Raw genomic sequence first — 15,718 nt, forward strand, 5'->3', positions numbered from 1 at the left:
AACCAACCAACCGACTGGCTCTCCTTCACTAATCTCTCGGAGCTTGATCCTGGTGTCGTTATCTCTCCACTGTTGTTGGACACAATAACTGATTGTATTGTCCAGGCCACTGTTTTGTATGATCCCTAAAACCTCAACATGTTTGCTATTTTGTCCATGTATTTGGTGGACCCCTAACTGCCAACAGCCACAAAAAGCTCAGAAATTAGTCTGGAATATCTTCTATAGATATTCCATTTTTTACAACAAGATGTCCTTTCAGCAGGCCTAGCAGGTCAGATGTGAAAGCCAGAAAGAATCTTGGGTTAAGTTCACTTCAAGTATCTTTTCGACCACCAATTCAAAGGTCATTTGAAAGGTTACTAGGAAGTGTACCTCCCATGTTCTTTTTATCTTGCATTCCTATTGCCAAGAAATTGCTGATTTGCAGTGTATTGCCAAACACCTTTGGGGAGTGCTTTTTCACCATTCCAGCACTTCCATCTTTTCCCTTACCTTCTTGGCCATATGTTATGAGCCAAAAGATCACTACCATCTTTTAGAGCTGATAATCGACCATTTATGCTTCTGAAACTAAAGATTGCTCTTTGTTAGCCTAGTAGTGCAATGGTTGGATCAGATAATGTTATTATGAAATGCTGTACCAACTTCATCCTTCTTCCTTGCTCTTCTTCTGTTGGTTTTTAACTGGATTTGGCAGGAGGAGGATTTTTCCAGGTGCTTGGCATGGAACTATTGTCATCCATTTTTTTAACCATGAAAAGGATCCCAAGAATCCTTCTAACTATATAATTATTGCTTTGACTAGCTGTATCTTTAAGTTTTTTTAAAGGATGGTTAATGATCATCTTGTTTATTTTCTGGAATCAAACAATCTCCTCTTGCCCACCCAGTGTGGATCATCTGATTTGACTTGAAACACTGATCCGGGAAGTCTTCCTCTAGAGGAAACTTCTTGTATCAATCATTTTTGATCTTGAGAAGGCTTACAACACTACATGGAGGTTTGGCACACTACAAGTCCTCCATTCCTATGGGTTACGTGGCCACTTACCCATTTTTAATTGGATTTTTCTGAATGACAGATCATTCCAAGCCCATATGGGTTTGACATTGTCCCAATCATTTAATCAAGAACTTGAATGTTATGCTTTTCAGTATTAAGATCAATGCTATCACAGAATAACTTCCTCCTACAGTTGCAGATGGCCTCTGTGTTGATTACTTTCAGATTTCATGTAGGTTATCGAATATGAGGTTTATTGAGCAGCATCTTCAGACTGCACTCACTCACATGTTGAGGTGGACCATGCCAAACAGTTTCATCATCTTGTCATCTAAAACCATTTGTGTGCATTTTTGTCACAAGAACGAATTACACCTTATCCAGAGCTCCACCTGGGCATTTATTCTCATGGTTACTGAGACAGTGTTCTTGGACTTGGCTTGGACCATAAGCTTACATTTATTCCACACATTAAGCAGTTTCGTATCAAGTGTACAGGAACATTGAACATCCTCTCTTCCATATTTTGGGGAGCAGATAGATGTTACATGCTGAAAATTTGATCACAGCCAAAGTAACTGAACCCACCATTGTGGACTTTGACAATTATTTAAACCTCTGGATACAACTGTCATAACCAATAGTGTAAAGGATTTTTGTACATACATTTGACTTGTTTTGAATATATTATCACTGAGCTTTTAGGAGTTTGTAATTTATAGTTTAAATATACTAACACTGCATACTAAATTATTTGTATTTCATTTTATGCCATGTATATTTTGGTAACAAGCATTTAATCTTCTGAATTATTAAAATTAATAGAAAACTAATGGCTGAAAGTAGTGCTATATGTTTGTCATTGTTACTGAACAACATGTTTCTGTATATATGACAGTTTCAGTTGTTGTGAGTTCCAATTGTTATATATTATGTGTACAATCTTCTTTTAAAATTAACTTTTTTCATAAAATACCATCCATGTAAAATTTAGGATAGCACAAAGAATTATTCTAAGTAACAAAATGGAGTTTTCCATCACAATATACAAAAGCCCCAAAATAAGTTTCCATGCTGGTCTACTTGTATTTAAATTTCATGACTTAACCCTATCATTGAGGGTAGCTAGGGGTCAGAGGGCATGTCATTGTGTCTTTGTAGACTCGCATTCAAAATTTTATTGAACCACTATTTTATGAATGTATGTCAATAAACTTGGTATGAAACTGTAGATTTTAATTCAGATTTTAGTATTTTACATTGGTTAATTTCTGAATTTAAAAGTAAAAATAAAAAATTAGCTAAATATTTATTTTTGTATGTCACACCGGTGCGTCATCTTCTGATTACATTTTATGATGGCCACAATACAACATCTGTAGTTACATAAAGTCTACAAAAATTATTTTTTTCTACATCAACATGTGAACTTGGACAAGGCTTACAGCAAGTTTTAGCAAGTACGACTCACAAGTGCAAAAAAGAACTTCAAAACATCGTAAATAGTGGAAATCATTGTTTTCTGAATATTTTTTATTGTTCATTGTTTTAAGAAAAATAACTGAAATTTAAATATTTATTTGTAAATATTAAAAATATATATATATATATACGTATGTAATGTATGGTAACCCAAACCTCATTGTACCTTACCAAATTTTGGAAACTATGCATTTATTGATTACAGTGTAAGCATGGTAAAATAGGAAACATGATGTTCATAAGCACTTTTACACCTATATTACCACTAAATCCCGACTACCCAAGTCTATTTGATCTGATACAACTTTGTACGGGGGCCGTGTCAGGAATATTTTCTCTCACTTTTATATAGTACTTTAGACTATTCATTGTTGCAACTACTGTACTGTGTAAACAAGCTGATAAATCCCACCCCACTGTGTTTTCAGAATCAGGATTCAAATAGACTCTGTAGGAAATGTCCGCTTATCAACCAACATTCAAATACATACCAAGTTTATTAAATTGGCCCAGACTTTCTACAAAGCCATAGCATAAGCATTTTATAATACTCTAGACAATTCTGTTTGTAACCATTATACTGTCAACAAGTTGATAAATCCTACCCCACTGTGTTTTTAAAGTAGGGAAATTCTGGGAATTGTGCTGCAAAAGCTTATTTAATATTGACAGTGTCAAAGTATGGTAACACCTAAACAGGAACAGTGATTCAATGCTTTATATTTGACAGGCTTCTACTTCAGCCACTAACAGTAGAATAAACATAGGATATAGGTGTAAAAATATTAGAAGGAACTCAAGTGATTTACATTGGAACTTCATTTCTGTTTCTTCTAGTTTCTAAGCCATTTGCTAGCAATAAATTAACTACAGAAAATAAGTGTAAAAAGGTGAGAAGTGTAAACTCTGTCCATAAGTACTTTGACATTTGGTGATCAATACTAAAAATAATATACATTCTATTCTACATTTGCAATAAAATAGAAAGCTTTACTGAAAATATAAATGTTTGATATTTAATTATGAGGTTTTTATTTGTTTTCTCTACTTATTATTAAAAAAGTAACTAAAATGTAAGAAACAGAAACTTATTAGGTAAGATAATGAAAGAAAAATAATAAAAATCTCTATGAAGTATTTGCGCCAGCAGCTTGTTCGTTACTCTATTCCATATCATAATGCGAGCTATAAGATGTCATGACTTACTTATGACTTGCAATGGATCATAAATACTATTGCGTTTTAAGACTACTACAACAGTGATAGGCTGAAAAATTATTCTTTAATGATGAATGATTGTAGGTGAATTACTTAAATATTGGTTTTTATATCAATAATGTGGACAATGAAACTGCTACAACAAGCAAAAATCCATTTTGATTTATCAATACTGTCTTATATTCAAAATATCAAAGATAAGGAAATGCTATTTTTACACTCTTTCCTTAGATGTTAAAATTAATGTAACTTTTTTGTAATTTTTATAAATACACAATATATTATCTGTTTTAACTAAAACATTAAACAATCAATATCACTTAGGAAGTATGAAGAAGCACTGGAATTTCATCAACAGGCCTTGGTTCTGAGTCCTCAAAATCCAGCATCTTTTGCAGCAATTGGTTATGTTCACAGCCTTACATGTCACTGGACACAAGCAGTTGAATATTTTCACAAGGTGTGTTTCCTGTTTAAAACTAGAAAACTGATTTTCTTGTATGGTTTTCTTTTTATATTATCTTTGAAAATTTAATTTAGTGTAAGAATGAAAATTATGTACTATTTCTCACAAGAAGTGAAATCTATCTGCATTAAACTATAGCACAACTTACAGTTTCTGTGATAAAGTGAAACTGCTTCGTAATTTTATAAAAGCACAAATAGTAAAAGTACTAGTGCTTTTTATTAATATATAAATAGGGGTTATATATATTCCATATCTTGGGTTTTATTTTTTATACAGGTAGTACCTAAGTTACAAACAAATTGCTTCCCAAGAATTGGTTTGCAAGGTGTTTTTTCAATGCTCAGAACTCAATTTCCCATAGACCCAATGTTATAAATGGTGGTTACACTTCCCAAACCAGCTCACAAAAGCCTTTTTGACCCATAATTAAGCTTAAATGTTTTATTTTTCCTATCAATATAGTACAGTACATATACAATACAATTAATAAGAGATATATAATAGGTAATTAACATAAAACAAATTAACTTGCAACAACAACATGCACTTTTAATATCACATACTTTCAGTCCTTGTCAGGTTTTTATGTATGTATGGACCAGATTCTTTGCATTAGGTGTCTGTGACTTGTTGGCAATACATTTCAACAATAAACAAACAGCACACGGATGTCATTTCTAGATTTCTTTCTTACTTCAAAATTTGATTAAACCACTTTAATATCAATGTATTTAATGAAATTATTATTATCAAGTACATTATAATTCAAAGTTTTATATTATCTAAATTTTCATTCCTTTATCTCAAAAGAAGCATCTAAAACAACAAGTAAAGCGTAAGTTTTTGCTGTCACGTGACGGTTACAATTTCTTAACTTCAATAGTTGATAGAGAATAAACTTTGTGTCTGCACTGTATAGGCTTCCTTCAGATGGCCAAAGTACACATCCATGTGTTGTACATTATTGTCTTCATTACTTTCAAAGAATTTCTCCCCACAAACAACTGTCATAAATTTTTCTTTAGTTTAAGGTCAGCTGCGACCACTTGCAAAATCAAAGCTGTGTTGGTATGTGACAGTTTGAAGTTTGAAGCAGATTTCAATCTTCAAGGTTGTTACTTTAATAATAATGTATGAGTAAAAGTTTATTTTTAAACAGGATGAAATAAAGCAAAGTCCACTGTTCTCTCAAGGTGTCCGTAGCACTCGGCAATTTTTCTTGCCTTGTACATATTAGTTTGATAGACAGTTAGATTGCATTTAGATTTTACTTTTATATTTTAATTATGTATTATTTGTGTTTTAACTCTCTCAACATGGACTCGGTCGATTTGACCAGCCACATGACCTGTTTGTACTCATTTCAGGTCTTTATAGTTTTGATACTACTAACTTTTAATATAGTATGTATATCTTCAGAAAATTTGGCAGACTTTCAGTAAACATTACAAGTCTTTCACATAAAAAAGATATCTTTTTTAGTGAAGTATTTTTGATAAACTAAAAAAAAAAAAGATTTGTCCATGAATAAATCGATTATTTGTTTTGACTAGTCCATGTGCAAAGTGATTTTCGTGTTCAGATTAAAAATACTTTTCTTCATCTCAAAAATTTCACTTGCATAATCTCTAAACCTCCTAAATACACTTCAAATGTTTATTTTCAGTCAAACTTTATATTTTATCTGTTATTTTCTCTATCCTAACTCTATACAAGGTTGGTCAATTTGACAGACCTCATAACCACCAAAATCAAAATAAATCTAAATTACCCTTCTTTTCTTTCTAGAATTACTTAAGATTGTAATATAAAGCTACATTCATTTATACTTACATTTTATTGCCCTTTGAACCATATCTAACTACTATTTGCAGCATTTTAAGTTGTAAATCACTTGGGGAACGTGGAGCTCATGTTACACTATCGAATTACATTACCCACGAGCTACTTGCATGCATGTCTTGTGAAACATGATAGTAATGTACTAAGTAATTTTTGTTTAGTTAAATAATGCACCATAGAACGTAGAATAATAACATGCAAAAAGCACACAATTTCCCCTAACTATCACAATTTTTTTCACTTTCTAACTACGTGACAAGAGTCTATGCAAATTTATCCAAGCTAGTTGTTGCCTTACCCGTGGGAACGAAGCTTGTACTAACAGGGAAATTGACAATTCTCCATTCAGAAAACAAGGTAATATAATATGTCATTTGGTAGATGCAAACCTTGGCTTTCTATTGCTTATACATAATGTAGTATTGAGAGTAAGAGAGATCTATTAACAAATCCTGAAAGAGAGGATGTGACAGGTGGTGTGGCAAGAAGGGTCTAATTTTCTATTTGATGGCTCTGTAACCAAACAAAATTGAAGGCAATAAAGATTAGTTTGTCTAACCAATAGCGATTTTATAGTAATTTACAGTAAATTTCGTAATTATTGGAGGGGTGGTGAATATAATAGAAAAGAGAGGATGCCTAGAAAAAAAAGACGCATTTCTCACGCTAGGGGAAATTCAGGATATTTTTAAATATTGCCTTATAAAATTAAGAACTTAGAATTTATGTACTATTAAAATATGGTTTATAAGCTACTATTTTATTCTATACTAATTGGTATAATATAAACAAAAAGTAGTTTAATAACATTTTGAATGTAAGTTGCTAAAAGCTTGTGACATGTGCAGTAAATGATGCCCAGGCAGAGAGGGTTAAATGCATATTTGGAAAGGTGTAATGATTTTACAAGTTTTTTGTTGCTTGGATTGTGAAAGCTTATAAACACTGTGTGTGTGTATAAGAGACAATTTGTTTTTGCAATGAGTCTCTGCATGGAGTCTGTTGAAATAACTTCATAAAGCTTTGCATAACTAGTAAAAGATAAAGAATTTGAAAGGAAAATTAAAAATAGACTATAAGTAAAAAATAAAGAGGGGGAAATTACGCACAGAAGACCAATAAGAATATTCTAGAGAATTTCTTTGAAGAGTTGAAAGGTATGTACATATTTTCATTAGTTCATTTTAAACATTTCATTGCACTTATGTTAATATAGTTAGTGTTGAACTAGAGAAAATAGAAAATAAAATATAAACATTTATCTTAAAAAACTTTTGGTATTCGTTTATGAGATTCTAGAGATTATGCAAATGAATGTGAAAACTGTAAAGTAAAAAATAGTAAGAGTGCAAATAACTACATTAAGAAACTAATATTTATTAGAAACAGTACAAAAAGTCAAAATTAAATATTTTATTTTTCTGAAACTACATGCTTTTAGGAAAGTCCTTGTCAAATTTCAAACAATTTCATCTGCTAGTTTTATTTTTGGAACAATATGTAATGATGGTAAGGTTAGGTCCTTACAATTTGGGGATGCAGACACCATAGGTTTAAATAATCGTCTCTTTTTGTCAAAGTCCATACAGGCTGGTTCAGTTACTTTAGAACACAATTGACAATATGAATTATTTTTTCTGTTCTGTTGGTACAATACAATCTGTGATACTTTCACTTATGCTGCACTGTTGGTTACCACAGTTGTATCCAGAGCTTTAGATAATTGTCTTTTTTCCTCAAAAGTCCACACATTTTTCTTCAATTACTTTAGAACACAATTGACAAGACAAATTTTTCTTCTCTACTCTATTGTTACAATACAATCTGCGATAATATCATTTTGAAAAATAAACAAACACCACTATATGCTCTGTATGGCTAAACTCAGAAATATAGTCTAGATCTATCTATCTCTGACCGACTTTGTTTAACTTTCACTAACTTGCATTGATTTGTTTGCCTATATATTGCCCAACTGAGACGTAGAAATTTCTGCAAACTACGAGATGTTATGATGTAACAATACTCAATGAAACAAGGAAAAAAACTTAGATGATCATAGCTGTGGTATAAAAGTTTTTAATTAATGGTATGAGTATTAGTTAATAGGGGATTTTGGTGTTAGTGTTACATTTATCTATAATTTAATACTGTTTAATCTGCAGTTTGACATAGCAAGTTTATTGTGATTTTAGCTATAATGTAAGCTTATAAAGTTATTGGTAAGTTATAAAACAGACTAAATAAGTGATCTAAAGACTAATTCTTTGTTTCTTCTAATGTTCAAGATAAACTTAATTACTTTAGTGAGAAGATAAGCTAGTGATAAAATAGTGTAATATAGTTAACTCTAATGTTAAGCTTAACAATGTTATCAGTAGGTACTTGTATTTAGTGTTGATTATTTATGCCCAGGCTACAATGGTTAATAGTAATGCAGGTATTAAGCACTAAGTTTGTGAGTTTGTAAGACACAGCAAGTTCAATGAGTGATTTTTATTTCGAAACTGGGAACTAACATGCATATTTAAGGTGGCAGAAATTGGAGGCTGTTCTAAATAGAGTAAAAGAAATGGATATAAAAGGGAAATGGTGAACTGGGAAATGGCAGCATGATTTAAAGAGAGCTTAAGCTTTTTCATGCAGAGTATATAGCGGCTAATAATGACTTTCAGGAAGTAAAAAATGGTACTAATAGGGCTAATAGCATTGAATTTAATTATAATGAGCAGCTTCTGTTAAATAACAGATTTTAGCCTTTAGCTTTTGGAGATATGGAACCAAGGGAGGAAAAGATAACAAAAGAGATTGTTATAAGCACATGAATAAGATAGTCTGTGGCTTAGATACAGAGAAAAGAATTACATTATGCGATCCAGGGGCAGGGGTTGAGGATATAACCGACAAAGGGTGCTAGCAGTGATGCAGACTTTGCAATGCACAGAGGGGCTATTTATTCAGGGAACAGTAGGTCAGAGGAACTAATTGTTGAGTACAAAACATTAATAAAGGCATTTAATTCTATCCTGAATACTACCAAGACTTAATTGTGAAGATAAAATTATAAGTAGATCTCTATGCTAGGCTTAGGTTAATATGTAAGGACAAGTAGGTTGATTGGATCAGTTCAATGAGAAAATGGAGCTTTTTGGAGTAAATAGTTTATATTTAAATAGGGTAGGACTCTCTCTCTTTTGGTGAAGTCCATTAATTCAACTGTATGGGTAGCTTTAAACTAGAACTAGTGGTGAGGGTAGAATAAACTAAGTGATGGAAAAAAATAAAACATTGGAACAGAGTAGAAAAATAGTTTTAATTATAGGCTAAGCTGTTATTATTGTAAAACTTAGAAGTATCATAGTCGGTAGACTCTGGATGTAGGGATGGCCAAAGTACTCAATAGGCATAATACAAATATCCATGCTAAAGATTCAACAATGGCAGAAAATTTTACTTTAAAAAATGATTGCCACTCATTCATTGCCATTCATTTTTTCTCTACCCAACAAGGCCAGAAACCATTATTAAGATACCAGACCAGAAAGTGATCATTCCACCAAATTGTTCATCTTTCTTCTTCTTGTTTCAGTTAAGATAACTCTACCACTAATTTATAACTAACATCAGTTTAAACATAAATCGACTCTCTGTTTCTGGGCAGTGTGCAATGTCATCACTTAGTCATAATATCCAGTAGTAATTTAAAAAAAATTAGAATGTTAGTGTAAACAATGTTATCATTAAACCTTGGGAGGTTAGCTTTTTACAGAAATGTGGTGTTCTTTTAAAAAGCTTAAGTACATTGTGAAACAGGAATTACCAGCCAATAATAGATTAACATTAGATTACTGTAACATGTAGAATAATCAGTGCTTTGTATACTATACAATCAATGTCAAGTGAATGAGTAAAAAAAAAAATCAATACACATAATATGAAATTTATTAGACACATTCATAGAATACACTAACTTTCAGTTAGGGAGAAACATCACAAAACAAGTAATAAAAAACATTTTGTAAAAATAAAATAATGTAGGGATGGTAGTGACAAAAAAGAATGCAAATATGAATATAGGGATGATACAGCCATACATAGATCATCCCATTGCTGTAGTTGGAAATTATACATTCCTGACTGTTGGTATGCATTTTGTTTATCATAATATCATGGTCTTGTCAGGATAGGTATCAGTGTAGTGTATCTAAGACCCTAGGGCTTACATACAAGGAATAATACATAGTTGAGTCAAAACGTGTCTTGGTTACTACAGACTATTAAAGACTCTCGTTACAAGGTTGGTCAATTTGTCTGACCTCGTAACCATTTTGTACTCGTGCATTTTACAGTGTAACATTAAATTTTAATTTTTAAAGTCATTTAGGGATGATCTATGCATAACTGAATCATCCCTATATTCTTTTTTGGCACCACCATCTCTATATCATTTTACATTTACAAAATGTTTTTTATTACTTGTAAGAAATAAAATAGATGACTTTAGAGCATTGGTTGCAATAGAGGATTTTGATGAAACAGATGAAATTAATGAGAAACTCTACAGTGGGATAAAGAATTTAATTGTTAATTATGCAAGGTTTTAATATCAGACATATGGGAAATGTTGGACTCAGAACAGGAGAAAGACAGATTTTAAGAAACTGGTGTGGGTGGTTTTCTTCACCAGTTGATCAAGAAATAGAAACATTGCTATTTTAAATTTATTGTTAACTTCTGTTACAGAAGTGTTTGACAGTGAAAATTGGGGAGCATCTGGTTAAAATGAGAATTTACTTCTAGTCTTAAGGTAAATGCATCTATGTAAGCCTTAATCTTACTATTAAGACATTTTTTTTCTTCTAGACACTAATTACTAACTTTTTTTTATTATGAGGACTATTTCTGTGGTAGTAGTGGCCAGGATTCAATACTGGGTCTTCTTGATAGAGAGGCTGGTGTGTGCTATCCACTTGTTTGGGGTCTACATCCAGTAGGACCACAGATAACTAGCTTATTTGAATGTTTTCAAGATGGGTACCTACATCTTGCTTGCAGATTTCAATTATGCCTATTGAGCACCTTCGCCATCCTTACAATGAAGTATTAGGTTCAGTGTTTTGATGGGAAATTTGGAAGATTATAGATGACCAAGAGAGTTGGTCAAATGGGAAATTAGGAAATCAAAAAGCTATATGAAAAGAGGTTGGCTAAATATATAAAATAATATTAAGGAATTCTTGAAGTACTTTAAGAGTAAGCAAAATTTTATAATGTAAGTAATGCCTTTGAGGAATGATACAGAAAGAGTATTATCTGATGATTATTTGGTGGCTGAGTTATTGAATTCTACTTATTGTTCAATTTATGCTAATAAAGATTTAAACAATATTCCACATCTTGAACAATTGTCAGATGAAAAAGATAAAGAGGGTGCTACAGGTGAGAGAAGACATTAGAAACTAAGCTCTTGGAGATTTTTGAATATTATTTATTATTAAAATTATCAATTGTAGTAACTTGATTTAAATAACAAAAAAATAACTAGATTTAAGAAAATTGGTAAATAAAAATAGCAGGGTTAAAGCTTTAAGTTAGAGCTTGGTGGTGTAATCTGTACCACAATGTTAGATTAGGCTTAGGACATGTAATGGTACTTTAGACTTAGCTATATTTAAACTTATTGATAAATCATAAAACCAGTTAAATACATTCTTTCATTAAATAAATACAATCTAAAGACTAGTTGATGGTCTCTACATATTCTAAGGATAAATTTTGTTTCTTGATTTAGGCCCATTAATTTAAATTCTGCTTATAGGTAATTTATACATCAGGCTAAATACATTTCATTATTATATAAATATCAACTAAAGTAATAACTAGTTATTTGTCACCTCTATGTAATTAAAGATAAACTTAATTACTTTAGTGTGAAGATAAAGTAATAATAGAATGTTGTAATATATTTGATTCTCAAACGTTAGGCTTAACTGGTATTTAGTGTTAAGTGTTTATTCCCAAGCTACAAATACAGTGGTTAAGACTAGTGTAGAAGTTAAGCATCCATAGTTTTTTAAGTGTGATGGGTGCAATTAGTGGGTTTTATTTGGGAACTCAGGATTTGTATGTACTTTTAAAGACGCTATCACTAGTAGGAGTAGGAGTTGGAAGCTATTCTAATTAAAGTAGAGGCAGCAGATAAAGAGAAATGTAAACTGTGGGAAATGGTAGCAGTATTTCAAGAAAAACTTAAGCTTTTAATTGCAAGGGATACATCAGGAAACAATGACTTTTAGGAAGTTAGAAACAGTACTATCAGGGCTAAAAGTAGTGTATGTAATTGTAATCAGCATGTTCTATTGAGCAACAGATTTCATCTTTTGGCTTGTGCAGATGAGGAACTATTGGAGAGAAGGAAAACAAAGGGGACAGAAAAAGATGTGAATGATAAACTTAAGGAGGTTATATATATAGTTATTGGTGATTCTTTAACAAGGCATGTGGATATAATAGTGTGTGGGGTAAATAGGAAAAAAAGAATTAGATTATGCTACCCAGGGGCTTGGGTGTAAGATATAACTGATGTTGTGTATGTAGGGGCTAATAATGTAGAGAAAGATAGGTCAGAGAAGCTAACTGATAGTACAAAGGGTTGATAAAAGCATTTTAAAAAAATGGACCATAACATTGTGTCAGGGATGCTGCCGAGAATTAATTTTAGGATGAAATTACAAGTAGGTCACTAGGGCCAAATGCAAGGCTTAGGTTAACATGTAGGGAAGAGCAGATAAGCTGTTTGGATCAGTTTAATGAGAGAAGGGAGCTTTTTGGAATGGATAGTTTACATTTAAGTAGGGTAGGGGCTGGATTGTTTGCAAGGGCTATTAACTCAGCTGAAATGGAAATTTTCAACTAGAACTAGACAGTGGTGAAGGCCAGGATAAACTAAATGCAAACAAATTAAGATGTAGAGAAAAATTTAGCATAGGAAATTGATATAGAAGTATATCTAAGGGTAGGCTTAATTATTGCTATTGTAATGCTAGAAGTATAAGAAATAAAGTGAATGACTAGAGTGCTGGTAGGAATAGAGGGTTTTAATATAATGGGAATAACTGAACCATGGATAAATGTAGATAATTTTGATGACACACATTTATTTGAAATACGGGGTTATAGGGATAGAGTACTAAAGAGAGAGGGAAGAATGGCTTTATATGTAAAATACGAGTTGCATCCTGCTAAAATTTCGAAGGGATTTGACAAGAATTATCTGTTGTGAATTGGGCAGCTGAGTTACTTCGAGAAATGATCAAATGTGGAAAATTTTTCAAAATTCAAGATAATCATATTCTTTATAGAAAGTGAAAAAATCAGGTTAGCTCACAAAGGGTATGAGGATAAAATTAAAGAAAAGCATAACAAATTTAATGAATTTAAATTGACTGATATGATGGGAGATTTACAAGATTATAGAAGATCAAGAAAGCTGGTAAAACAGGAAATTAGGCCATCAGAAATTATGTATGAAAAAAGGTTGGTTGAAAATGTGAAAATTAACCTTCTCCAGACTGGTCACAGGTCAAAGGCCATATCTTTTTTTGTTGACTTGTATTCAAAATTTTATTGAACTACTATTTCATGAATTTATGTAAATAAGTTTGGTATCAAACTGCAGATTATAATTCAAATTTTGGTACTATACATTATTCAATTTGTAAATTTAAAAGTAAATATTAAAAAGCACAGATAAACATCGATATTTGTGTGTGACGTGGTAGGTTGAGTGCAGCACAGTTTCAAATTAGGTGTTTGTGAAGTCAAAATACTAAGTCTATGGTTTCCTACGAATTAGGAACTCAAATTACCAATATTGACAAGCTAGAATATAAAATAAGAACCTTGTATCTTTTCTATTTGCTGAGATATCTCTCGTACTGAATCAAACATAGTGGCCCCGCTCACCTCTTTCCATTTTTGGAAATCGTCCTTTATATACACTTACTTCAAAATATGACATGTGAATAACCAATTGAAAGCTCAGAATGTCCCACTAGTGGCTTGCTCAGCCATTTTTGTGTGTTAGGGTGCCATCTCATTCTTTTGAACCAATATTTCAACGAGGTAGGGCGTGTCTTTAGTCTGCTCGAAATTTCATACATTCTTAGACAAAAATACAGCTTCATTACTAAGCTTGATAAATTATAGTAAAAGTCTATGGTACTGATATAGTAATTTATGATTTTTTAGTTATTCAATTGTTTATATAAAAACCTAAAAAATTATTTCGTTTCATATCCTCCATGTGCGAATTTTTTAAAGGCTTAGCAACCTATGTGAAGCAACAACTAAGTACAATAGTACAGTATTATAATAATAGAAATATGACTGTATTTTACAAAATACTAGTCTACTAAAACACAGCCAAGAAAGGTCACTTTGTAAAGACTAAAGGTCCCTTTTTTATTACTGGATACAATAACATGAGAGCATGTGTGCCACATCCTTGTAACTTCTGTATTATTAGCCATGTATGGCTGAAAGGTCAATATAATAAATATATATAAATGTATAATATTATGAGATTTAAGCTATATAGTCTAAACACTTACGTTTTTGTGTTATAATTTGTTGTCATTCTAGAAGGAAAGAGGCATAATTTGTATTTATTTCCTAATTTTTTATGGTGGTTACAAGATCGGTCAAATCTGCCGAACGCATACAGAGATTCGTTAGTGAAAATAACAGATAAGATATGAAGTTTTTTTTTCAGGAAATATTTGATAACTATCTGGACATTATAAAGATTTTCCATGTAAAATTTCAAAATTTTCTGATGCATAAAAGTATTTTTAATCTTAGAATGAATAATACTTTGCATATTGGATAGGCAATATGTGAAAATAATAAAAAAGACATGAGAAAAACATTGCTTAACAAACCTTAAGACTTAATAAAAAAAATTGATATTTTGCATATGAAAGCATTGTAATGCTTACTGATAATCTGCCAATTTTCCTTAACATATGCTTACTAATTTAAAAGTTATAGCATGAAAACTATAACAAGTAAAAAGTGATTATGAGGTTGGTCCCAGGGACCGAGCCCATGCCTAAAGAGTTAACAGTAAGAATTTCTATAAATACATTAAGGGTAAAACAAAATTTAGGATGGGGGTAGAGCATTTGAAGGATAATAAAGGAAGGCTTGTACCTGATGATTATGAGATGGCTGGGTTATTAAATTCAGTTTTTACTAATAAAGATTTTAAGTAGTATTCCTCATCTTGAACAGTTGATAGATTAAACTTACAGTTAACTGCATAGGCTAGCTTGAAACATCATCCTCTTAAAATAAAAATATTTTTATAAACATAGAGATTATTTAACCCATTCTTTAAATTAGTTGATAGATGAAAACAAGATCAAACAAAATTATCACAGTAATTCTGAGTTTTATAAGAAAAAATTGAAGTTTAAAGAATGATTAGGCTCCTGCACCAGGTAATATTACCACAAGGGTTTAGAAGGATGTTAAGGATTGGATAAGTATGCCACTTGCTACTATTTTTTTTTTGTAAGTCCTTGAAAAGTGAACAGATGCCAGAGGAATGGAATTTGGCTAATGTTACTCTTCTTTTCAAAGGAGGTGATAAAAAATGTCCCAGTAATTATAGGCCTATTAGTCTTACATCAGTTGTG

General features: G+C 31.5%; 1 protein-coding gene across 1 annotated transcript in view; it reads left to right on the forward strand.

Moving 5' to 3' along the window:
• Nucleotides 1-15,718, forward strand: part of LOC106465204 (cell division cycle protein 16 homolog) — a 200,194-nt gene that overhangs the window by 169,580 nt on the left and 14,896 nt on the right. The window contains exon 15 of the mRNA XM_013925406.2: nucleotides 4,031-4,166. Coding sequence (XP_013780860.1) covers nucleotides 4,031-4,166 — 136 coding nt within the window. The remainder of the gene's footprint in view (nucleotides 1-4,030; nucleotides 4,167-15,718) is intronic.

The sequence above is a fragment of the Limulus polyphemus genome, unplaced genomic scaffold, assembly GCF_000517525.1.
Source record: "Limulus polyphemus unplaced genomic scaffold, Limulus_polyphemus-2.1.2 Scaffold1867, whole genome shotgun sequence".
NCBI lineage: Eukaryota > Metazoa > Arthropoda > Merostomata > Xiphosura > Limulidae > Limulus > Limulus polyphemus.